The 26,702-nt window shown below is 49.9% G+C and overlaps 1 protein-coding gene across 1 annotated transcript; it reads right to left on the bottom strand.

The window, feature by feature from the left end:
• Positions 1 to 5,206: 5,206 nt before the first annotated feature.
• Positions 5,207 to 25,805, bottom strand: ROPN1L (rhophilin associated tail protein 1 like). The gene is made up of 6 exons (XM_029215721.1): positions 25,713 to 25,805; positions 25,229 to 25,403; positions 21,018 to 21,141; positions 19,672 to 19,833; positions 9,251 to 9,426; positions 5,207 to 5,384 (listed from the first exon to the last, which is right to left on the bottom strand). Exons 2-6 carry the CDS (start codon positions 25,357 to 25,359, stop codon positions 5,288 to 5,290), a joined length of 690 nt encoding a protein of 229 aa, XP_029071554.1. The 5' UTR covers positions 25,360 to 25,403; positions 25,713 to 25,805; the 3' UTR covers positions 5,207 to 5,287.
• Between the last annotated feature and the right edge of the window lie 897 nt (positions 25,806 to 26,702).

Below are 26,702 nucleotides of genomic sequence, written 5' to 3'. Positions count from 1 at the left end.
GTCTCTTTTCTAAGTGACTTTAATTGGAAACATCTTCTCTGTCTCTCGAGGGGCTGAATGCAGGCGGGGCCATCTGCCTCCTCAGCCCTCAGGGTCCGGGCCCTCCTGGACCCCAGCCCAGGCTCCTTCTCTGTCTAGAGCTCCTTAGTTCAAAAATTCCAATCGCTTGAAGAGTTTATTTTATCCAACACGTACTTGCAACAAAGCTTGTGGTTATTAATTAAACCATCTGAGTGAGCCCTCCAAAGACCGTTAACAATCTGATTGAAAGCTAACCTTCCTATGGCTGTTTTAAAAAAAGAAATAACTGCAGGGCATGAAGGAGAATAACGATGATTCAGCTGTGCCATAGTTAAGAGTCCACATCAGCCCGAGGACAGTAAATGAGCTGAGGCCTGCTGTCTGGACTCCAGGAAGCTGGGTGCCGAGGAGTAGACCATCCAGAGTGGATGCCCAGCAGCACGTGGCCAGATTAGGTGCTGGAACATGATACTTGAGGCTGTCAGCAAAAATGGGACAGAAAAGTGGCTTCCCCTTATGCTTTTTTAATGGCAAAGTTAGTTCACCCTCCACCTTGATGGGGCCCAGCCTTTCTGGGCACTTGGGACCCCAGCGGCGGCAGGCAACCGAGGGGCCCAGCCTCTGAGGGGCTGGAGCCAGGCTGAGAGTGACCCAGAGGAAGACCCCACAGCCTGATGGCGGAGGGACAGGGGCACAGCGCCATCGTCCGGTTGTGGGATCGGCTTCAGTATCCTTTGCTGGGACATCCTATGGACCATCGTTAGAGGGATATCCCCCTTCAACTCTGCTGATCCAGAGTCAACTCTAAAGAACATTCTGGAAACCCAGCTTGGGTCTGGCTATTGAGATGTGCCTTTACCCTCAGAAACAGAACTTGCATTTTGGTCGCAAAACTCCCCCCCACCCAGCCCCTGCCCCCAGCAGATGACCTACGTGTTCAGGTGGCATCAACTAGACAAAGGCAAGTTCATATTTCTGGGTCAAGTTCTTTTTGTTTGAACTTTAGGGCCCTGACAGAGCCTTAACTGACCAAAACGATTTCGGGGACTGAAAAGTTTTGAGCGAACGCCATTTCCAGTTCCACGACAAAGTCATTCTTAAGAAAGATCTGCTTTTTAAGACCAGGGACAAACCCCAGAACCTGTTCGCCAGCAGGATGGTTTATGGGCATCCACGCTGCAGCAGGAGTCAGTACTTCATTCCGTGTGCGCCCTGCACAGACGCACGCCTCCTCCACCACTGACGTCCCCACCAAGGTCCGTTTGTTCCACTGACACATCCTTATCCCCCAGAGGCTACAGCTTACCTTAGAGCCAGTCTTGGTGGTGTACAGTCTATGGGTTTGGACGTGTAGCCATCATTATAGTATCATACAGAGGATTCTCACTGCCCTACAAATCCTCTGTGCTCCACCGGTTCATCGCCGCCCCCCTGCTCCCCGCCCCGCCGGCAGCCACTGATGTTTTTGGTGTCTCCGTAGTTTGCCTCTTCCAGAATGTCCCACATACAGCATGTAGCCTTTGCAGATAGGCTTCTTTCACTTAGTGATATGCACTTAATGTTCCTTCATGTCTTTTCATGGCTTAATAGCTCATTTCTTTTTAGAGCTGAATAATATTCCATTGTCTGGATGTACCATAGTTTATCCATTTACCCACTTCATTCTCTTTCATTACTGAAACACATGATTTTGTTTTTAACATCTTTATTGGAGTATAATTGCTTTACAGTGCTGTGTTAACACATGATTTTTTGGTAAAGTGAAACAGTATCCCCTGATTTATGTTTTTTGAGTTCAGATATCCCCATTAGCAAGTTTATTTACGGCAATATTCATCTATTCTCAGTCTTATAAAATTCTACCCAAATGTATCTTCTTGACCTAAGCCAGTTTGGCTGGTCAGCAATCTGATGAGGCTCTCTTGGTGAAGGGGGGTGGCCTCCAGCGACAAGAGGAGGTGCGGGCTCTATGTCCCCCCGTAGCCCCCCCCGACTAGACAGTTACAGTGAAAGCAAGTCTCACCCCCAATTCTGCCCAATGGACAGACACTTGTTAGCAAACAGGCCCCAAAGTAGTCATGGGCCCTGCCCCTGTAAGCTTGGGAGGGGCCCACTCTTGGTCCTCAGGCCCCTAGAAGAGCACCTTGTTTAAGCAGCTCTGAGAGGCCAACTTGGTGACTTTCTGATGGCTGAGCACCTGCCTTCCCGCTGGGCCAGGCGGCAGGGTCCTCTGGGAAGCAGCAGGCCTGGCTCCTGGGGAGCGACCGCACAGGAGGGGCCCTCTCCTCTCTGACGTGGGGTCTGTTTAGAGACTCATGGCCCACTCCAGAGAGCACATTTTTAGAGGGAAATGGAGAAAACGGTGTAACCCCGGGGGGCCAGCCAGAGTGGCAAGGAATCTTCTGTATTGCTGGAGGACGGTCATAGGGGTGGATCCCTGAAGAGCTGGGCAAGCGGAAGTTCATTCAACCTGACTTTTGACACGAACCCGAAAGTCCATTACAGCTTGTTGCTAGTACGACACTTTGTTCTGGGCTTCACCTCGAACATTCCCTACCCAAGACCCGGATCAGTTCTGCTTCAAGGAGCCCCAGCTCCTTTCCATGGATAGAGGGATTTAAGGACCACACCTGGCTGTTAGGTGTACTCCCCAATGACTGGATGCATCGCTGCTTCTAGGCCTTTCCAGTGGACAGGGATGACGATTTCATACAGATGCTCCAGTTCTAACTCAGGACCACAGGATTTTGACTTAACCTTATCTTTCTTTCTTCATTCCTCCATTCCTGGACAAAAATCCAGGTTCTTACTGACACTGAAATACTCACTTATCCCATTACTACCAACGCTGATCACTGAAAACAATTTGGGATTTTTAACTGTTTTGTAACTTTTGTTTGTCACTGTATATCCCACTAGGAATGTTCAAGTGACTTGCTGTAAAGTCACTTGGAATAGTTCCTGTGGTTACACCACCGACTTGATACACAGCCAAGTTCACTGGTTTCATTTTACTTTCAATTTTCAGGGATTTTTTAAAATGTAATTTTGTTTTATAATTATGTAAAATACGTACAGGATTCCAAAGTCAACAAAAAGGGACTTTCAGAGAAGACTAGCTTCAAGCCTCCTCCATCTGTTCCCTCCCAGCCTCCCTCCTATACGTAAACATTTTTTATTTTTTGGTTCAGCTTTCAGAGGTTCTCTCTTTTTACCTACCCACCTGTCTATTTATATTGGTATTTAGGAAGGCTTGTATTTCTGCTGTAATGATTACCGTACGTATCTCTAGATAATATCCTTAGTCTTTTCTTTTCAGGCTATGTGTGTTGGTTCTCTACAATGATCAGTATTGAAATTGGCTAGAAAACTCTTCTTCCCTCTCCATCCCCCAGATATCTGATATGAACGTTGCTTTACTTCTGGTTAATAATTACATGACAATCAGACAATCAGCTGATTCTTGTCATATAGACCCCCCAGTCTCCGATATTCGATAGGTGTTATGTCCCTGTGTTGTCAGCACGCACAGCCATTATACACGATAGCACATCCTCTATCACCATCATTTAGTCTCCGTTCTATGGAGAAATATACATTCCGTATACACTGGTCCTTCCGTATACACTGGTCCAACCTCTTTGTCTGAAACTCTCTAGCAGCTTCCTCAGAAAGGGTTCATTGGAACAATATTCCCTGAGGATGCTACTTTGTGGCCTTTATACCTCAATGTTCCTTGTCAGTTCCACACCCAACTTGGACGGCAATCTAGCAGTTTGTTCACCCAGGTACCCTGCCGACCTCCAGTGGGTCCAGTGACACTCCAGGCAGCTCAGTCCCTCCAAACCCCACAGGCAGGTCACTCTCCAGAGCTGCCCTCCGCCCCCAGTTCGGGTGGGGAGCCTCTCCCAAGTCCTCCATCCGTTCGTGGTGCCCTCTGAAGAGCGGCTATGAATCCATCATATTAAGTTGTCCCTTTTCTGTCCCCTGATAGCAGGCCAACATCTCTTCTCTTTGTCACATGCAAGTGTCCTGTGCTCTCTGCCTCACGTGTGCCTCCCGAGGTGGCTGATCGTCTGGCTAAAAAAAACACAAAACCCTCTGCGCCTTTGTCAGGTCTGTGTCAGGTGCACGGGATGTCCAAGCACCATTTCTGTGTCTTCCTTTGCACACCCCTTCCTTTGCATGCCCCTTCCTGCTGCAGTGCTTCCCCTGCACACATCTGGTCACTCCACACGACTTACCACTGCACTCATACAAAACCTAAGGTGTCTTTCCACTTATCCCCGTGCATGGAGGCTTTATGATTAGAAGGAGAAAAATACTTAAATTCTTTGGGGAAATCAAACTTTGAGAAGGGTTAAAGCAACTCAAAAATTGCAAAAGCTCTTAAAACTCCAACTCTGAAAAGTTTCTTGTAATTTTATGAATAGTCTCTCTATACCGTCTGTTCACTGCAAAGGTGACTGTAAGTCCAGGAAAACGATCATCTCAAATACAGTAGCTTAGTGTCCAGATGAAAAATATACTTCACACCTTTCAGTGCAAAAAATGACACACTTCTTTAGGTAACAACTGCATCTCCTAACTTTGGGTTTTCACAAGTCTTTGAACACCGATAAAATTTACTAGCATGGTAACAAATCTGCGGAGAGACAACAAGCCAAACCATTCCCAAGTTCTCAGAAAAATAACCTGAGATGTATTCATTGACACTGTCATTTTGAGGACTTTATATCAAGAGAGCAAACAAAGGATCTCAATGCTTATCTCTGTCCAGTGGACCAAGTGCTGGTCCAAGTTGATGGTCCAGTTTGCTTCCCAGACATGGATGCTCTTCCAGCCAGTGAGTCCTTCAGGCCCTCCTGTCACAGAGAAGACCCAGCTTCAGCGGAAGACTCTTCTCCCAGGGAGCCTTAGGTGTGGCTGCCAGGGAGCAGAGGGCATCTGCCTTCCTGAGGCTCAGGAGTTTTGAAAGAAGAAGAGATACAGCTGATTTTAAACTGCCCATCCCCCTTCCTACTCTGCAGCATCCAAACATTGTTTACTCAGGTCATTTCACTGCTGTGAGTGTTTTGCATTTAAGGTTCTTAGAACACAGCGAAGAATCATCATTAAATAGGGCCCCATGATGCACTGGTCACATTCCATTAAAAGAAAAACTCACACTACATATGCATGTGGTTAATGACAAGTTGTATTTGATGCCAAGATTTTAAAAAGCACTGTTTTGACATTAAAATGTGTTCTTCTCTGTATTAATGGCCTATGTCTTCTGAGTTTTCTTTTCGAGGTTTTCTAAATTTTCCTCTTTAGAACGAAGAAAATCTGAAAGTCCTATCATGCCATTCTTTCTAGAGTCTCTAAATTGGAAACAGATAAAGACACTTATTAGTAATTTCCTACTGCACACAATACAATTTTTATGGAATACAGTATAATTGATAAGTTTTACCTTAAAAAACTGATCATTTATGGTCTCAAATCAGTAATTCTTACCTCTAAAAATAAAGCACTCTATTCTCTTTTACAAAAAACGCACATATCTTTCTAGGTGAAAAACTCAGTACTATGTTTGCAGTTTTTTCTTTATTGACAACTCAAATTTTAGTCACTAGTATAACAAAAGTATCTTTCTATTTTAAGCGTTGGTCCAGTAAAACTCAAAGGACTGTCTTAAGTCTATGAAACTTTGGCACTGATAAGAGTATATCTTTTGATTTTTTATCTATAGATACAAGATGGTGAACATTAGTAAATTTCTACTAGCAACTTAGTAGATGTAAAAACACTGAACCGTAACAATGCTGATTTCCCACATCAGTGGGAAGATTGAGCTGTCTTGAGGGCTCATATTTAAAAGTAAAAGGAACACAAGTTAGTGGTTCTAAAATATATTTTACCGTAAAAAGGAACCACCTCTTACGGGCCCAGGGAAACCACACCTGTGGGAGAGCCTCCCACTGTGGCCGCTTGGCAACGGGCCGGGAGGATGGGGATTGGACCATCCTCTGCTCCGGAGCAGGGGAATCCCGTTACTGTCTGTATTTTCAAACACCAGGTTATAAACCCCGACCTCCCAGCCGGCAGTTAAATGCCCTTCTTTTTACCTTCAGCCCCTCCCTGTGGAGGTCAAACCTACCTCCCCGTTCCTGGGAGTGTGAGCTGTACCCACGTGGGTAGCTGGAGGCCACACTTCAGCTCCTCTGTCCCCATCACTCCTCGGAAATCACCGGTGCCAGGGGCACAGTGACCTCTGTGGCCAGCGTAAGGGACAGCTTTGGGGTCTGCCGCTCTGGACAAGGCCCCTCACTGCCCGCCCCCTCCCCCAAGCCTTTCCTGGTGTCACTTCCCCCGCTTCACTCTTCCTGTTTCAGGTCCTCCTTACTCACTGCCCCCGCCTCAAAAAGGCTGGACTCCCGCTGCCCCACCCTTGGTGCTCTCCTCATACTGGGACGCCCGGCGTCCCCCTGGGAGGATCCCAGCCCGGGTCTGAGCTCCCTGACACGCCCTGCAGCACCCCCCGCCCCGACCCCGCCACAGGCCCATCAACTCACAAGTCCTGCCGCCCCCAGGTCCTTCCTGGGAGAGACACAAACATCCACCCGGGCGGGAGCCACTTGGGCATCCTGGAAGGCTCTCTCCCCTCACTCCTCACCTCCAGTCAGCCACCCAAATCCAAGCAGCACTAAAAAGCCTCTCCCTTCTTTGTCAGCTCTTTTCCAGACCTTCGCAGAAACCTCCTAGCTAGTCCCCTTACATCTGCTGCTCAAGGGGTCTTCTAACCAAAATTCACCACCACGCTCCCTAAGACCTTCTATGGCTCCCTAGTGCCACCAGACATAACCCGAACTCCTTAGAGGCTCCCGTGTCCCGCCATCTCCACCACCCGTGGGGTGCATTCGCCAATGTCCACCCAGCACCGCTCCGCGTGCAGACGCCACCCCAGGCTGCTGAACCCGCCGCATGGCTGTGCTCCACGCACAGCACGGAAGACGGCTTCACGGTGGGACCCAGGGCGGAAGGTGCTGCCTCATGGGCAGAGCCCCTTAGGGGAGGCCTTGCTGAGCTGAGGACCCTCGGCAGCCGTGCAGATGGGCGGGGTGTCTGAGGCCAGGGCAGAGGCCTGGAGTCGGCGCAAGCTTTGTCTTCTCCAAACCCAGGGCGGCGTGTGGCTGAAGTGCCGCGGGCGGGAGAGACGCACAGGCAGCGCTCACCAGGCAAACGGTGGCGGGTTGGGCAGGAATCAGCCCCTGGGCGCGAGAGGCCGGGAAGGCGTGGCGGGGACGTGACTCGAGTCATCATTCCCGGGGACGGTGGCCGCCGTGTGGGGAACGGCCGAGCTGGGGAGGTGCAGGCGGGAGAGCCGGTGGGGCCAGAACCAGGGGCAGCAGCGGGTCCCGGGGGTAGGGGTCGGGGGGAAGGGGCTTCCGTCGAGAGTCACCCACGTCTTGTCCTGAACTAGTGGGGGGACGGTGACGCGGTCCACAAACGGGGGAGCAGAACTGCGGAGGGGAAGGTCCGGGGGATATGGAGTTCTGTTGGGACGTGTTAATAAGCCTGACGTGTGCAGCGGACCCACCTACACGGCCGAGGAGAGGGCGAGCGGGCGCTGTGACATCCGAGTGTGGAGGTCAGCGGCCAGACAGGGGCCGCGTGCCAGGAGGGGATGGGGTCCCCGCGGGAGGGGACAGGAGAGGGGAACGGAGGGCCGGGCTCGGAGGCTGGCCACAGGGAGGGGGACAGGAGGGCTCTGGTCAGTGCGTGAGTGTGAGCCGCTCTGGGGCCTGGTCGGGGACGGCAGCAGGGGCAGGGGGCGGTCCCCAGGTCAGACGGCTTTAGCAGGACGCCAGGCCCCCCCTCGGGCTCGTCCTCGGTGAGCGGGCGGCACGAGCGGGCGGCACGGGGCGGCGGGGCTCAGGAAAGAGGATGATCAGGGAGGGGCGACCGCTGGCAGCGGGCAGATTCCCCTGGGACGGGCGAGGAGAGGGCCAGGGAGTCGTGGTGTCTGGGGAGACGGGGAGGCCCAGGAGGATGAAGGAACCGCGGCCGCCAGACGGAGGTCCGAGAGGTCAGAGTGCGGGGCCGGCCGCAGGTGTGTGGAGAGGCGGAGAGAGACTGAGGCGCCGCAGCTTCGAGGGGGAGGGGAGAGGTTGCCACGTCGGTGGATGACGGACCAGAGGGAAGAAAAATGGGAGGACGGGGTCTGGAGGCCCAGTCCGGTGGCGGGTCCTCAAGGGGGTGCGCTTCTGAAGGGAGGAGGGGAGGAAGGGACAGGGAGGGCTGAGAGGTCGGCTCCGGGGCACCCTAGACGTGGGCGGTTGGGGACGGTGGAGGGGACCGAGCCTGGGAGGTTGTGATGGGCCTGCCGGGCGTGGGCTCTCAGGGGCCAGGAGGCGGAGCTGTCACCGTCACCGTCACCAGCTCCCAGCGCTGGCTCTCTCGTGATCTGAACCCCCGACTACATCCCGGCACAGAGGCGGCACTGGGAGGCCTGGCGGCACTGGGAGGCCTGGCAGCCTGGGGCGCTGCCCTTTCATCACAGGGCCTCCTCCTCCCGCTTGGCTTGCCTGAAGCAGCACCGTCACCACCCTTAGAGGGGCGGCCCTCCCCCCGCGTCCCCCCCCACCGTTAGAGGGGCGGCCCATCCCCCGCGTCCCCCCGCCCAGAGGGGCGGCCCTCCCCCCGCGTCTCCATTAGAGGGGTGGCCCTTTCCCCTGCGTCACCCCCCTTAGAGGGGAGGCCCTCCCCCCGCGTCCCCCCGCCTTAGAGGGGTGGCCCTCCCCCCGCGTCCCCCCCCCCCACAGGCAGCACAGCACGGGGCGGGGGAGGGCAGGGGGCACGGGGTCTCTCCTCACTCACGCCCTCCACCTGCAGGGACCCACTCGGTGTTTCATTGTTGAGAAATGAATTCTTACTTTTGAACATGCCCCGGTTTTAAACCATGTGACATCCCGTGTTTAAGAATCAAGATGCGTTTTGGATACATGTTTCTTAAGGACGGGATAAGTTGTCTCCCTCTGAAGTCTGCAGAGACCGGCACAGCCTCCCGAGGCCCGGGTATCCTCAGCATCACTAAGTGACACATCGGGGCACAGCGTGTGCTGCCTCCCCTTCTACAAAAGGCCGGATTCGCGGGTACCACGTTATCTGAGAGCAGAGAAGAATGGGAAGAAGGAAGTCGTCCCGCCACCAAGACACCTGCGTTCCTGGGCCCTCGAGCACTTACACGCTGTCCTTCAGAGAGGAGAGGTAGGACTCCGTGTCTGATGCAGGTATATCCCAGTCGAGTCCCGACAGGTAACGGTAGACGTAGGAGAAAGTCTCAAAGGGAATGCGCGCAGGCCCCCCCTCGGGGTCAGCAGTCAGGATCTCACACAGGTGCTTCATCGCAGTGTTCAATGACTAGAAACACCACAAACCAGGTGGAGAAACGGTTACTACCGGGATTCACTAAAGTGAAAGGAAAGACAGCAGCAGAATAAACACCTGAGTACATTTTACAGAAGTTCTCTCAAAAGTACATTCTCGGTGTGAATTAAGAACTAGGGGAATTTATAATTGCCTTAAGAAAGAAAAAGAAAAGGGTTGATCAGATGTAATTGGCCTGAAAAAAATTTGATTCCCAGATTTTATTTTATTTTTAAAATAGAGTTAATTATTTTATTTATTTATTTTTGGCTGCGTTGGGTCTTCGTTGCTGCACGCAGGCCTTCTCTAGTTGCGGCGAGCAGGGTCTACTCTTCATTGCAGTGTGCGGGCTTCTCATTGCAGTGGCTTCTCTCATTGCAGAGCATGGGCTCTTGGCATGCGGGCTTCAGTAGTTGTGGCACATGGGCTCAGTAGTTGTGGCTCACGGACTCTAGAGCGCAGGCTCAGTACTTGTGGTGCACGGGCTTCGTTGCTCCTGGGCATGTGGGATCTTCTTGGACCAAGGATTGAACCCGTGTCTCCTGCATTGGCAGGTGGATTCTCAACCACTGTGCCACCAGGGAAGCCCCCAGATTTTATCTTATGTTAAATGGGAATGACTCTTACAGCTGAAATTAACACAACACTGTAAATCAACTATACCTTAATAGAAAAAAAATCTAATGGGGAAAAAAATAAAAGAATTAAAAAAAATTTTTTTTAAATGGGAATGACTTGGGACATCCCTGGTGGCACTAACGTCGAGCAGCTGCCACTGTAGGGAGGACAGAGCTCAGACAGCAAGCCTAGGAGACAGACTAGAACCCTCCAGAGAAGCTCTCGTGGGAATGAATCTGGGCTGCACTCACAAGGAGAAACAGCAAGAAAAAACCAGTGGGATGGCTACAGAGGACTGTCCCCAGGGGAAAGGTGCAGGTTTAGGGAAAGTCGCACGCAGACCTGCTTGACCAGAACAGTGACTGTGGGGGAAGTACATCCCATGGCCTCAGGGACACGCAAAGGGCTGGAGCCAGCTCTCTGTAAATTTTAAACAACACATTCATTCTCTCTCAGTTTCTGAGGGTCAGGAGCCTCGGCACTGCTTCGCCGGGCCCTCTGTGAGGCTCCAATCAGGTGGCAGCAAGGGTTTGGTTCTCATCCAGAGGCTCGACTGGTGAGGGATCCACTTGCAGCCGCCCTTAGGGAAGGGCAGAACTCACTCCCTGGGGCTGTAGGACTGGAAGGGGGCTGGACTCTTGCTGGCTGTTGGCCGGAGACCCCCGTGAGCTCTGAAAGGCTGCCTGCAGTTCCCAACACGGGGGTCTCCCTGAGGTCCTCTTACAACAGCAGCTTGCTTCTTCGAGCGCCAGGAGCTGGACCAGGTTCTCATGGTCAATATCAGAGAAAAATCACCTGTGCTTCCAGCAGAAGGAGAGGAAAGGCAGGGGGACTGAAATGAGGTTCTTGCACAGAAGTGGCGAATGGCTGGCACCCTCCACGTCCCAGGGACCCTCTGAGAGCCTGACTTGGCATCTCATTTACTCGTTACGGTAACCTCATGAGATGAGGCCAAAGGGGCCCACAGAGGCTGAGTAACTTGTCCCAGGTAAGCCAGCTGGGACGGGACGCAGGCAGCCAACCTCCTGAGCTTGGCCGTGACCACCACATTCCACCACCGCCAACAGTCACTGGGCTGGCTCGGGGAGCGAGTGACAGGGCTTACACATACCTGGGTTCCAGGCATTCAGCTGGACCATAGGAGCACATCTCCCCCATTGCCATCAGCTGGGACTCGGGGCGTCTGCAAAGCTACCAGCCATGCCCCACCCCGACCGACAGCCCTGCTGAGACAGAATGCACTGGGGCGGGGTTGGGGCAATGGCACAGTCCTGACATTAGCCCAACTCTGCGGGCAGAACGATGCTCTAGTTAGAAAAATGACGGCATTCATTTCTCCAAGGAAAACTGCCCACGCCGGGCCCCCGACAGGCTGTCCTGAGGGAGGACTTGGTGAAAACAAAATTGTGTATTTTACTGGCTCCTTGCTTGAAACGTCTCAGGGACGCATTGCTACATTAGATGCTGCTGTTTTAGCCCACACAGCGGAGAGCAGTCGTCGCGAGGGTGGGACCTGGGGCGGTGGGGGGAGGTAGCTGGCGAGGAGCCTGCACAGGAGCGTTGGGTGACTGATGTTCCAGCGCTTCCGAGGAAGAGCTATTTAAGGAAAAAACACATCAGAGTGTTCTGGCATCACTTCCCTCTGCAAAGGCGAGATGACATTACCAGTGTTGACGTTTCTGACAAAAAGATTTGCAGCAATTTTTACACCCAAAAGGATTCATGAGGCACCTTGCCTGGTTTGGAGACTTTGTTTCCTACAACAGATTTCTCACTTCCAAGGGTTGTGGGCTGTCAGGCTACTTGCTCACCAGCCACAAGGACGGACCCCTCCCTGGCCAGCGCCCCCTTCTCCAACCGCCTGCCCATTATTCCCTGGTTGGAAATTCGTCCAGGAGGAGGTGGCTGCACTGTCCGCAGCCCAGCGTGCACGCCTGAGCCGGATCTCAAATCCAAGCGGAGACGCGTGAGAAACACGGGCGCTGCGGCCTCCTGAGCATCTCCAGCGCCAGTTCCGTGGGTTTTTCCAGTTTCAGAATTACAGCTGCTCTCGTGACGACACCATGAGCCACCTCACAGCTCCCACCACGTCCCTTTTAGCTACAGGAAAATAGCAATGTGGACAATATCCTGACTGACCCTTTGAACAGAGTCAGGACCATGGGGGTCTCTCTCCTGCCCTGTGGCCTGAGCTCAGGGTCACACAGCGGCACTGATTCCAAATCTCAGTTTTAAAAAGCCTACAACACAGAATTAAAATGAAAAAGGGGAAGTAACAACTGACACTGCAGAAATACAAAGGATCATGAGAGGTTACCACAAGCAACTCTATGCCAATAAAATGGACAACCTGGAAGAAATGGACAAATTCTTAGAAAAGCACAACCTTCCGAGACTGAACCAGGAAGAAATAGAAAAACATAAACAGACCAATCACAAGCACTGAAATTGAAACTGTGATTAAAAATCTTCCAACAAACAAAAGCCCAGGACCAGATGGCTTCACAGGAGAATTCTATCAAACATTTAGAGAAGAGCTAACACCTATCCTTCTCAAACTCTTCCAAAATATAGCAGAGGGAGGAACACTCCCAAACTCATTCTACGAGGCCACCATCACACTGATACCAAAACCAGACAAGGATGTCACAAAGAAAGAAAACTACAGGCCAATATCACTGATGAACATAGATGCAAAAATCCTCAACAAAATACTAGCAAACAGAATCCAACAGCACATTAAAAGGATCATACACCATGATCAAGTGGGGTTTATCCCAGGAATGCAAGGATTCTTCAGTATACACAAATCAATCAACGTGATACACCATATTAACAAATTGAAGGAGAAAAACCATATGATCATCTCAATAGATGCAGAGAAAGCTTTCAACACCCATTTATGATAAAAACTCTCCAGAAAGGAGACATAGAGGCAACTTACCTCAACATAATAAAGGCCTTTTATGACAAATCCAGGGCCAACATCGTTCTCAATGGTGAAAAACTGAAACCATTTCCACTAACATCGGGAACAGACAAGGTTGCCCACTCTCACCACTCTTATTCAACATAGTTTTGGAAGTTTTAGCCACGGCAATCAGAGAAGAAAAAGAAATAAAAGGAATCCAAATTGGAAAAGAAGAAGTAAAGCTGTCACTGTTTGCAGATGACATGATACTATACATAGAGAACCCTAAAGATACTACCAGAAAACTACTAGAGCTAATCAGTGAATTTGGTAAAGTTGCAGGATACAAGATTAATGGACAGAAATCTCCTGCATTCCTATACACTATTGATGAAAAATCTGAAAGAGAAATTAAGGAAACACTCCCATTTACCACTGCAACAAAAAGAATAAAATACCTAGGAATAAACCTACCTAGGGAGACAAAAGACCTGTATGCAGAAAACTATAAGTCACTGATGAAAGAAATTAAAGATGATACAAACAGATGGAGAGATATACCATGTTCTTGGATTGGAAGAATCAATATTGTGAAAATGACTCTACTACCAAAAGCAATCTACAGATTCAATGCAATCCCTATCAAACTACCACTGGCATTTTTCACAGAACTAGAACAAAAAATTTCACAACTTGTATGGAAACGCAAAAGACCCCAAATAGCCGAAGCAATCTTGAGAAAGAAAAACGGAGCTGGAGGAATCAGGCTCCCTGACTTCAAACTATGCTACAAAGCTACAGTAATCAAGACAGTATGGTACTGGCACAGAAACAGAAATACAGATCGATGGAACAGGATAGAAAGCCCAGAGGTAAACCCACACACATATGGTCACCTTACCTTTGATAAAGGAGGCAAGAATATACAATGGAGAAAAGACAGCCTCTTCAATAAGTGGTGCTGGGAAAACTGGACAGCTACATGTAAAAGAGTGAAATTAGAACACTCCCTAACACCACACACAAAAATAAACTCAAAATGGATTAAACACCTAAATGTAAGGCCAGACACTATAAAGCTCTCAGAGGAAAACATAGGCAGAACACTATGACATAAATCACAGCAAGATCCTTTTTGACCCACCTCCTAGAGAAATGGAAATAAAAACAAAAATAAACAAATGGGACCTAATGAAACTTCAAAGCTTTTGCACAGCAAAGGAAACCATAAACAAGATGAAAAGACAGCCCTCAGAATGGGAGAAAATATTTGCAAATGAAGCAACTGACAAAGGATTAATCTCCAAAATATACAAGCAGCTCATGAGCTCAATATCAAAAAAAAAAAAACAACCCAATCCAAAAATGGGCAGAAGACCTAAATAGACATTTTTCTAAAGAAGATATACAGATTGCCAAGAAACATATGAAAGGACACTCAACATCACTAATCATTAGAGAAATGCAAACCAAAACTACCATGAGGTATCACCTCACACCAGTCAGAAAGGCCATTATCAAAAAATCTACAAACAATAAATGCTGGAAAGGGTGTGGAGAAAAGTGAACCCTCTTGCACTGTCGGTGGGAATGTAAATTGACACAGCCACTATGGAAAACAGTATGGAGTTTCCTTAAAAAACTAAAAATAGAACTACCCTATGACCCAGCAATCCCACTACTGGGCATATACCCTGAGAAAACCATAATTCCAAAAGAGTCACGTACCACAATGTTCATTGCAGCTCTATTTACAATAGCCAGGACATGGAAGCAACCTAAGTGTCCATCGACAGATGAATGGATAAAGAAGATGTGGCACATATATACAATGGAATATTACTCAGCCATAAAAAGGAATGAAACTGAGTTATTTGTAATGAGGTGGATGGACCTAGAGTCTGTCATACAGAGTGAATTAAGTCAGAAAGAGAAAAACAAATACCATAAGCTAACACATATATATGGAATCTGAAAAAAAAAATGGTTCTGAAGAACCTAGGGGCATGACAGGAATAAAGACGCGGATGTAGAGAATGGACCTGAGGACACGGGGAGGGGGAAGGGTAAGCTGGGACGAAGTGAGAGAGTGGCATGGACATATATACACTACCAAATGTAGAATAGATAGCTAGTGGGAAGCAGCCGCATAGCACAGGGAGATCAGCTCGGTGCATTGTGACCACCTAGACGGGTGGGATAGGGAGGGTGGGAGGGAGACGTAAGATGGATATATGGTGATATATGTATACGTATAGCTGATTCACTTTGTTATACAGCAGAAACTAACACAAAAATGTAAAGCAATTATACTCCAATCAAGATGTTAAAAACAAAAACTAAAAAGCCTGCGACCCTTTTTGTTTCCTTATCCTCGCAGCTTTCCTAATTTACAACGTGGTCCTGGGGCTTATGGCCGGTGCCGCAGGGAGACACACATTCTCCAGTTGGCCGGACATGGTGCTGGAGTGAAGCCAGTCCATCAGGCTGAAGGGACGGAGGGGCTACCAGGCCCAGCATCCGCCGACCCCACCCCCCCTTCCTCACAGAGGAGACGCTCAGCCTGTGGGGCAGTGAGCCCGGGCGCCCACGATCAGCTATTTGGTCAGCAGAGGCAGTTCCTAAACGTGCCTGCGGCTGGACGCCTGCACTAACGTCAGGGCCACATCTCTGCACTGGCCGCAAGGGTGGGCGTCTCAGAATGGACTCGAGAGGCCCAGCGGGACCCTGAACGGGGTGCCCCGGGGAGAGCGGCCGGGAGCGAGCCGGGTGCTGCCTGCAGCGCACAGGGCATCTCGACGAGTCACAGACAGCGGACCCAACAGGCGGAGTGGACGCTGTGGAGTGGACGGGGCAGCAGGAGTCTCTGTGGCACGTGCGGGCAGAGTGACCAGACTGCAGCTGGCCCAGAGCCAGAGCTGTTGGGAGGCTGACACAAAGATTTCTGGGGTGCGGATCACGTGAGGATATAAAACGGTATCAGTGGGAAGGCCTAGGAGATGTTACTCTCTGACACGGTGTCCCAACCTGAGGACGGCGCACTCCCTGGGCTACAGGGGTATCCTCAGGGGCCCCTCCATCCCCCGCGTCTACCGGTGGCGGCATCTCCGGAGCCCGTGGTCTGAGTCCGAATCCTGCCCGACCACCTCCACCTGCGGCGCCGAGCCTCTGCCCACAGCTCGCCACCCTGCGATTCGGAGAACAGGACTCTCCTCCAAGGGCTGCTGGGAGGACTAAAGAGAAAACAGACAAAGGGCTCCGAACATTCCCGCACCTGATAAGAACCCTAGAAACGCTGGCCGTTCGTAAGCAGTACGTTCTGATGGGTGATTACGTGACACGCGCATATGTTGGCAGCTGTACACACGGAGGGATGCTCTCGTGAATGAAGTGCAAAGGCTTTTCAAACCCGAACCAGAGGCAGGTGGGTAGTTTGTCATTACGGGCTTTGTCAGTCGTGTGTGGGTGCAATGGGGACTTGGGCCACAAGTTTTTACATTACAAAAAAGATGTCCATACTTAAAAAAACAGATGACAAATGTTGATCCACCTCTTAAATGCTTAGGATCCCTGATGGGGCTGCAGAAACCTAAGGTGAAGGTCACAACACAGACTTGTTTTCGCTTCGCCCGGCAAGGGAGAGGTGCCCACAGACACGGCCAGCCCTCGAAGCTCCCCCACCCCGTCTGAAGCTTCGATGTGAGAACCAGAGCAGCGCTCGGGGCTTCGATGATGTACCAGACGTCCCTCCACGGGCAGGGGGTGTCGGGATGCTCGGCACTCAGGGCGAGGCCCACAAAAAGCCACACTGACAGACGTCCATGGAAGGAACGAAGGGTGAATGACGCGTGTGGCTCAGACATCTGAGGTTCCAATCTTTGCAGAGAACTCGGTTCATCTGACTAGAGTGGCTCCGAAGAGCAACTGAAGAGCCACAAGCCGTGAGACGCCGTGGAGTGGGCGGGGCAGCAGGAGTCACTACGACACGTCCAGGCAGAGCGACCAGCGTCCAATTTCACAGCAGTCCTGTGTGCCACGAGGTGGACAGCAGTGACCCACGAAAGATTCCTCCTCACCTCGTTTCACTTCTTCATCTGCTCCTTTTTGAAGGTTTTCTTTTTTAAGCATAAAGACAAATGCTAAGATGCCAAACTAGATGAAGAAGCGTCTCCCAGAAGTCACAGCACTGTGCTCCGGGGGCATCTCCAAGCTACCCCGCCAATGCGGGCACTCGGTGCATCAACAAAACAAGTGTCGCCTTGGGCCTGGCTCCTCCTGGCCCCCGTGGACCCAGAGCACGGCTGTTAGCCCTGCACTTGGGGTATGGGGGGTGGGCAGGCCAGAGCAGAGCTGGCACCTCAGGCTGCGAACTTCGCCTGGATATGAAAGTATGAAAGGTTCCCTGCTTTCCACAGTGAGAAGGGGGCCACTGGCACCAGGAGAGAGTCAAAGGCCAACAGCAAAGACTCCTGGCAGAGGTGGCTTCCTCAGGGGACAGGCCAGGGTCCCACGCTGGCTGACAGGGATAAGTGACACATTATAGGAAGAATAGAGAAGCGTGTGTGTGCTGTTTCCCTGTCCCTTCCTCAGTAGTCACTTCAGAAAGGAAGCTCCATCCTTAACAAATGTCTCCATCTAGTGTCACACCCCACACATAGTAAGAGGTCTTATCTTAAAAAACAGGCTTGGTTTGGTTTGAAATCTAATGGCTGATTCTCCTGATTAGGGAGGTAGAAATTACAAAGATGGATCCCCAAATATGAAATAGTCTAATTTCTCATCATTATAAAAATCTAAATTTCACAACTAAGTTTAGAGGAGCAAACCATAAAATCAAATATTAGTTATTAATTTTATATTATTAAAATCTTGCTTCCAGAGTTCCAGATGAACAAAGCAACATAAAATTTCCTCCAATAGGGCTTCCCTGGTGGCACAGGGGTTGAGAATCTGCCTGCCAGTGCAGGGGACATGGGTTCAAGCCCTGGTCCGGGAACGTCCCACATGCTGCAGAGCAACTAAGCCCGTGCATCACAACTACTGAGCCCGTGAGCCATAACTACTGAGTCTGCGTGCCACAACTACTGAAGCCCGTGCACCTAGAGCCCATGCTCCGCAACAAGAGAAGCCACCGCCATGAGAAGCCCGTGCACCACAACGAAGAGTAGCCCCCGATCGCTGCAACTAGAGAAAGCCCGCACGCAGCAACGAAGACCCAATGCAGCCAAAAATAAATAATAAATAAATAAATTTATTTTAAAAAAAATTTCCTCCAATGAAACCCCGTTGGGATTCTCCCTGGTGGCCTCTGAGCCTAGAGGAGGGAACTTGGTCTGAGGTGTCCAGCCCAGGGCTGACAGCTCTCTCTATGGCTGACTGGAAACACCGCCTGTGGGCAGGTACACAGCAAAAGGGAGCGACCAGCCTAACACCCGACTTCACTGGGGTTTCAGAGGTTCTCACTGGGACCACTAACAGAACCAGTAAATTGCACTATATTCACACAGCAGAGGAGATGAATGAACCACAGCGTCTGTAATGATACAGATGAATAAAGAGAAATCTACTTGGGAATGAAAAAAAGTTCCAGAAGATTAGTAACAACATAAAGTTAAAACCAACTAAAATTAAATGATGTATTTCTTGGGGTCCATATGGGATCAATGGGAAGCGTGAGATCAGGGGAGCTGATGCTGCAGGTGTGGGCGGCAGGGGGATGGGTTGGAGGTTAGTTGCAGGCAGTTAGTTGTGTTAGTGGTCACGCGAGGTAGTGTTACATAAAGTAATTCTTAAAAGTTAAAACAGAATTAAGGAGGCTGATGCGTGGACCCGAGATGAGGGCACCCCATGAAGTGAGGACTAAGAGTTAGCCAGTTACGTGCTCTGGGGTCCAAAGACTGAAGGGAGAGGGTAGCAAACTTTGCTCGTCTCTGCAGTAAAGGGAGCTAGCTCTCTTTTCTCAACCCCTTTCTTCACAAACTTAAAGTGGTAACTTTCCCTGCACTTGACCCCTGTGTCTCACAGGGTGACTCAAATACTAAGGCTAAAGAGAGATTCTAGACTTCCACCCCCTCCCTACCACACCCACCTCCCTTAAGGAACATCTGTGTCTTCATTCCTTTTTCTTCTTCGTCGTCTTCTTTTTTTGGCCGAGCCACCTGGCTTGTGGGATGATCATAGCTCCCCAACCAGGGATCAAACCCATGCACCCCGCAGTGGAAGCGCGGAGTCTTAACCACTGGACCACCAGGGAATTCCCTGTGTCTTCATTCCTAAGTTGTATGAGTTATACTTTTTAACATCAGCAAGGTATCTACAGTATTAGTTACTAATAACAGATTTTAACTAAAATAGAAAATAATTTTATGCCTCTTTGCACAGATGAGGGCAACATATTATCATTTACCAAGTGACATGTAGTTTAATAAAGGTCACTGATGCATTCTCTTCTAAAAACTAAACACATTTTAACAGTATCTATATGGTTTGTCTACTGTTAACATCTTTTAAATTGAGGCATTCATAAGTACTTAACTTCTGTAAACTAAAGTAACTATAAGCCTAAAATACAATAAACATCTGAAAAAAAATGCCTTTCTAAGACAAGATTACTAAAGTAATGAAAGTGTTCCTTCAGTTACTGAAACACCTAAATTATTTTTAAGCCAGAATCACACAGAATTATTAATATGCTATTTATAGGTACGTACCCCACCAAGCATGCTGCATCCAAGTGCTAAAAATTTTATCCCCTCGATTTTGTTTTCGCAAGGATCCAACTGCAAGAGAGCTCTGAATTTTTCTACTGGCAGGCACAGATTTTTCCATTTCTGCTCAAGATCTGCTAATTCCACATATTCCTTGTGGCTACACTGTTTAGAAAACACAGCATGACACAATCTACGTTAAGTTTAAAAGCCCCAAGAAGTAATATAACGCTCTTGAAGACTTAAACAGAGCACCCATCCCCTTTCAAAGATGAACTCTGAATTCACTGCACCATTAGCCTTGGGGAGGGGAGCGGGGGATGTGTGTGTCTGGGGACAGGGGATGCACAGGCAGAGAAGGGGGCTGGGAACTAGAGACTGACAACAAGTTACTTCTCAAGAGAAAAAAGGACTGGGAAACAAACATGGCATAAAGTTATGACTTAATAAAATGGGCACACAGACATGGCGTACATGATTCTCTATTGTCTGCCTGAAATACTTCACAGTACAAATAAAACTCCAATAAATCAAATAAAATCCAACCCTGAAACATGCTAACAGTTAAATGGGTAAATCTCAACACTGAAAATAAATTTATTCCTTCTACTCTTTTAGACAACTTCATGAAAATTGGTAACTCCTGTGATCTGCTAGCAATATTCTGCGTGAAAGAGGTTTGAGCAACTTTAGCATGTCTTTTCCCAAACTACCCCTTGCAGTGGTTATTCGTTTTCCCTTAAACTAGACATGGGAAAATCTAGAAAAACTAGAAATGGGAAAATCTCGTTTCCAGAGGTCACTGCACCCCGAACAGGAACACAGGACTTCGAGATGTATAATGGGGACGAGTCGCTTTAAAACTCAGGGTTATACCACTGATGTTGTTTTTAGCAACACAGCCCAATCATTCAGGTAAAATACACTTTCTATGAACTTTCCAAGTGAGATGGTGGGTCTCGAGGGCTCTCAGGAGGGCTGGAAGCCAGACGCCCGAGGGCAATCTGTCTTTCAGATGAAGAAGGTGGCGGATTATCATGTTAGCATAGTTTTTATAAACACATATTTCAAGTAGGATCTTGCAACTCCCATGTCTAAAATTTCATATTTTCAGATATTTTTCTTAGTCTAGCAGCCTCTTGCATCTTAATTCGGTATTTAAAAGAATTTTTATTTCTATATAATCATGAATAGCTATCTTGGGTTCTTTAAACCAGAGAAAGGCCCTGAATCCAAGATTCCTTCTTTGAATAAACCTTGAAGGTTTACTGCAGGGAACGCGGGGCTTGCATGGAGCTTTCTGCGGCGTTTTATCTCAAGTTCAGCTGACTGATAGCAAACTCTTATACCTGCTTGTGCAAAACTTTAAGGAGTCCTTGAGTCAGGCCTGTGTCTGTTTTCTGAGTGGCCATGGGCATTTCGATTCTGTCTTTTACAGGAAGTGGATCTCCTCTTGACAAAGCTGAAAAATACCTAACAACGACAGACATCTCTGAAGGCTCACCAGCACACAACCAGCCCCTGAATTCATGTACTTCTGTCAATGAACCCAGAGGGCGACAGTGACATTGTAAGCAATTGCTTTGTATTGTAAGCAATTGCTTTACATTGTAAATTACAGCTCCTGTCCCGGCTCCTCCACTCAGCTCTCCGACTTCACTTCCACCCGTGCCTCAGTTTCTCTGTCTGCACCGCATGGACAACGGCAGCCCCGATCTCAGGGCCCCGGTAACAGGTGCTACACTTATCCAGCGAACGCCATCAGAGTCCTGAGACTGCCAGGGGATGTGGAGGTCGGGGCCCCGCACGACCCGAGTGCAAGGTCATGGTCCGTCATGCCACTTTGACAGTTGGGGGGCTTGGCCTTGCTTTTTGAGGGGCTTGATTTCAAGCATCTCTGTACCTATTCAGCTCTAAGGCACCTGGAGCAGGGAAATCACTGTTTGGCTAAGTCAGGTGCGGACCGCCCCCTACCCTTCACTTTTCCCTGCCTGGTTTTTTTTTGTTTGTTTTTTTTTTTTAGTATTTTTTTCCCTTAATTGTTCCTTTCTGGGACACAAATATTACTGCTTAAATTGGGAATAAGCTGGGGCACAGAGACAGTTTGGGGCAACAAGTCAGGAGAGGGTGTACACCTGGGCTCTGGCTGGAGGGGGGCAGGGCGCCAGGCAGGGTCCTCCTGCGAAACTCACTCCCCTTGGGCACGTGTCAGCCGGGGCTGGCGGCTGAAGCCACATCATGTGCTGCCCCCATGACTTTACGTCCATCAAAGAGATGACACCCAGGAAAGCAAAACACGGAATCATCCAGGGCCACAGGCAACAACTTAAAAGGTGTGAGCGGGGCTTCCCTGGTGGCGCAGGGGTTGGGAGTCCACCTGCCGATGCAGCGGACGCGGGTTCGGGCCCCGGTCCGGGAGGATCCCACGTGCCACGGAGCGGCTGGGCCCGTGAGCCACGGCCGCTGAGCCTGCGCGTCCGGAGCCTGTGCTCCGCAGCGGGAGAGGCCCGCGTACCGCAAAAAAAAAAAAAAATAAAAGATACGAGTAATGATGGTTACCAAAGGGGAAATGGCGGGTGGGGAGATAAACTAGGAGCTTGGGATTAACATACACACTACTCTATGTAAAACAGATAACCAACAAGGACCTACTGTAGAGCACAGGGAACTCGGCTCAATATTCTGTAATAACCTATACGGGTAAAGAGTCTGAAAAAGAATGGATAGAATCACTTTGCTGTACAGCCGAAACTAACGCAACACTGTAAATCAGTTCTACTCCAATAAAACTTTTTAAAAAGATATGAGTAAATAGAGACATCTCTGATGTAACAAAATGTAGATAAATAGGTATTTGTTAGGCTAACAGAAATGTTATATCTCATCCCCTTCTTCTCTCTCCACCCCTCAAATTCGACTTTGTTTTCACGCTTTTAGGACAAGTCCAGTCATATTTTGTGAATTTAATAGTCTGAGAGAAAGCTAAAAGGCAGGCAGTTAGACAAATGTGGACCTCAAGACCTACAGGGCCAGGTTGAGGGGGTGCTTCACTATGCTATGTTCCGAATTAGGGTTTTCAACGATTTCGCGGACTTTCCTCCTCACCACGCGTCAAACCAATCACCAGGCTCGGCCCAGCCTCTAGCGCAGCGCCCCTTCCCCCAGGAAGGCACTGGCAGCGTCTGGAGACACTTCTGGTCGCCACAACTTGGGGTGGATGGTGCTTCTGGCACCTGGTGGGGGCAGGTCAGCAGGCCGTCAAGGACCCTCTAATCCACAGGACAGCCCCACGCCCCCCAAAGAGATGTCACTCCAAAGCAGCCATAGAGCCGAGGTGGAGGAAGACTGCCTGAGTGGCCAGGCCAACTTGTGTCACATGCCCTCCAGTATAAGGCGCACGTGAGCACAAGCCTTCAGGACTCAATGACAGCATCATGTACAGCCAATTAGCCGCTGCGTCGTGGCAGAGGCTGGGGGTGAGGCTCGTCTGAGAAGAACCCTCCCCTGAATGTGTGCTGGAACCTTCCACAGCAGTCTCTTCCAGACGCACCCTGGCTTTCTGCTTTGCTTTCCGCTGCTTTTCCCTTCCTGTCGTGGCCCTCATGTTATACGCTGTTTCCTCTTCTGCCTTGTCTTAACCCCAATCGCTACGAAATCTTTCAAAGACCAATTCACCCTCTTCTGGATGACATCTCTCCCTAACAGATTCTGTTCTGAGAGAGCTGGGACACATGACCAATGCTTGCTTTTTCTCCTAAACTCCAAAACTGCTCTTAAGAGTAATTAGCTGCATGGAACATTCAGAAATTTCTCGATTAAGCCTTTTAAATTAAAGTGAAGCTTAAAATAGTTGTCTCTAAAGTGTTACCAAATATAATGTTCCAAGAAAAAAAAAAAAGATTAAATCTTGGAATGTTTGGTAGAGAACAAATAAACTCTTATGAATCAGTTGTATCTCTTATTTAGGCTTGAATAATGGTTAATACTAGAGGCCACAATTTTGGGCAAGAACCTTGAGAGAGTCTTTCAGAAGCAACAGACAGAAGCATTTGTCAGAAGGCAAAGTGCTGGATTAACCAGTAGCCTCTGGTGGCAGGTGCAGTAAGGGCCCCAAAGATATCCCATCCTAATCCTGGAAGCTGTGGATCCTTTTACACGGTAACAGGGAGTTTGCAGATACTGAGTGAGGATTTTTTATTTTTGCGGTACGCGGGCCTCTCACTGTTGTGGCCTCTCCCGTTGCGGAGCACAGGCTCCGGACGCGCAGGCTCAGCAGCCATGGCTCACGGGCCCAGCCGCTCCGCGGCATGTGGCATCTTCCCGGACTGGGGCACGAACCCGTGTCCTCTGCATCGGCAGGCGGACTCTCAACCACTGCGCCACCAGGGAAGCCCGAGTGAGGATTTTGAGATGGGAAAATCATCCTGGATTATCAGGATGGTTCCTAAATGCAATCACAAGTGTCCCTAGAAGAGGGAGGCAGAGGTAGATGTGAGGATGCCACAGTATTGACGATGGAGGTATGCCAGGAGCCAAACAATGCAAGGAATGCAGCTCTAGAAGCTGGAAAAGGCAAGGGGAGGGATCAGACTCTCCCTAGAACCTCCAGAGAGAGCAAAGTCCCACCAATATCTTGACTGTAGCCTGGGGAAACTGATTTTGGACTTTTGGCTTCCAGAACTGTAAGAGAATAAACGTTTCTTGTTTTAAGCCAACATGTTTGGTGGTTATCTGTTAACAGCAGTCATAGGAAACTAATTCACTTTGGTCACACGGTTTAGGGAAGGTCAGCAAAATTTGACAGTCTAGTTACTAAAAAATATTAAGTTAAATTTATACTGATTCTTGGGACCACAAAATTGACTTTCTGAGTCTGAATTTGTTTACTGAAAAAGGACAAAGAGCCTTCCTATAAAATCAACAGGGTTTATTTTAATGGTTCTAAGGTCTGCTGAGTTGTGACTTTTAAAGTATTAACGTCTGTTCCTGGAAATGGTTAGAATGTTTGCTGCAAGAAACTGCGAAGATTCATGTGTTGTGAACTAAGCTGGGCAGAGTTTGACCTTATAGCAGCCTTGGGATGGTTACCCCAACGTGAACCAGCCCTTCTGGTTCCAATAAACTCAACAGGTACCTAATCCTGGAGGGTTCTCTGAAGACAAGGAACATCATCATAAGATTCCTCCTTGTAAAAATCATTTCACAAATAAAGAAACTGTGATAGTTTGACTTTGTAACACAATGCAGAAACTTTTTACCCAGTGTAACTGCTTTATAAATTTTAGTCTACCTGCATAAATACCACTCTCCAACAATGGAGCTGTCATTGCTTTGTAGATAAATGAGCATTTTGCAGTAATTTCTGGTCTCGTGGTCAATAAACCATGATGTTTCCTAGATGATACTTCGGTGTAGATACCACCAAAGCTAAAGTGAAAGTTTTGCCGGTACCCTAAGTGTCCCGAGCGTTGGACCACTGGTCCAGGAAGGAGGATTCACTAGGCACGACTGGGCACGGGGACGGGCCGGCTCTCCCAGGCGCTGGCCCTGGGGCGCTTACCCCGCGGACCACTGCAGCACGTCGGCGGGCTGGGTGCGGATCGCAGCCTTGGTGAACTGCTTCAGGATGTCCGGCAGTTCCGGGGGAATGTGGATCTGCTGCGCGCAGAACATGGTGTCGGGAAGAGGCATCGCTCTCCGCAGACCAGGACCAAGCTGGGAAGAATCAAGGTGTGCTGCGGAGCGAGAAAGGGAGGGTTGGTCAGCCTGGGGCGCGGGGGAGACGCGACGGCCACGGGGCTCAGGGGCCGGGGTCCCGGGTCCGGAGTTTGGAGCCTGGGGGAGGACGGGGGTTTGGGGCGGGACCGAGGTCCGGGATCCTGAACCAGGTCGGGGTTCCGGGTTTAAACTGGGCCAGGCCTGGCCGCCCGCCTTTCCCCGGGTTTGGGGTGGGGCCGGGGCCAGGGCCCGGCCGGAATCCTAGGTTTGGGGGCGGGCCGAGAGGCCGGCTTCGTGAGGCGCGGACGGCCGACGAGGGCTCTTACCCGCTCCTCCTCGGGCTCCTCGTAAAATGAGGACCGACCGCCAGTTCTAGCAACAGCTGCGACGCGGCAACTGGAGCGCAAGCCGCAGCTATTGCTTCGCAGCGGTATCCAGGCAACCGAGACACGCGCGGGCCCTGCCCCCTCTGGCGTCGCGCACGCGCACAGGCCCCGAGCCGAAGCCAGCCTCAGGCCGGTGCTGGAGGCGGGGGCGGAACGCGCCTGAGCAGTGTGGCTTCGGCGCCCCCTCTGCTTTAACAGATAGCTCACAGCGGCACGAGCGGAACATTTCTCTTAAAAGGGCCTTTTGATAGGTTTCCCACTGCCAAATGTGAGTGGCGAATTCACAAAGGACCCCCCCCCCCGCCCTTTCCTTGGCAAGGCCTCCGTGAAGCTCTGGAGCGAGATGCCTCGTAGACTCCAAGGTAGGAAGCCATTAAAGTCCTGGAGGCTGGTGTGTGCGCGCAGCACGGGCCTCCCTGAAGGAATCTGGCCCCTGCCTTCCCAGACTGACGTGTCTGTCCTAGACGTGTCTGACCTCGACGCCTTCGCAAGTGCTGTTCCCGTGGCCCAATCAGCACCACTTAGTGAACACATTGTCAGTTCAAAAGCCACTTAAGAGTTTAGACAGTGGGCAGTTTCCAGCTAAAAGAAGATTTTATTTAACTTGTTTTCCTAAGTAAGATAGGACGGTTGAGCCAATCTAATCGGGTCTAGGAGAAAATAAGCTACCTTTTCCGATACAATAGTTTTGGGTCCAGGGGTAGGAGAAACTGTTCCCTTCTGGTGGATGCTGACCAGGGCAGCGTACAAGGTGTGAATCCTACCTAGTTTAGGGGTCTCCTGGCTGGCTGCTGCAGCTGCCCTTAACACCCACACTGAATGAAACAGGCCCTGAGACCCACCTCCCCTTGCTCACCTCTCGACACGAAGGTGAAGAACTAGAATGAGCTGTCTTCAGGAGGGGCCAGTGACAAGCCCTCCTTCCTTCCC

Source organism: Monodon monoceros, unplaced genomic scaffold (assembly GCF_005190385.1).
Source record: "Monodon monoceros isolate NGI ecotype Baffin Bay Population unplaced genomic scaffold, NGI_Narwhal_1 Super_Scaffold_12, whole genome shotgun sequence".
Classification (NCBI taxonomy): Eukaryota; Metazoa; Chordata; class Mammalia; order Artiodactyla; family Monodontidae; genus Monodon; species Monodon monoceros.
Note: the sequence above shows the minus strand (reverse complement) of the source record. Positions and strands in the feature narration are given on the sequence as shown.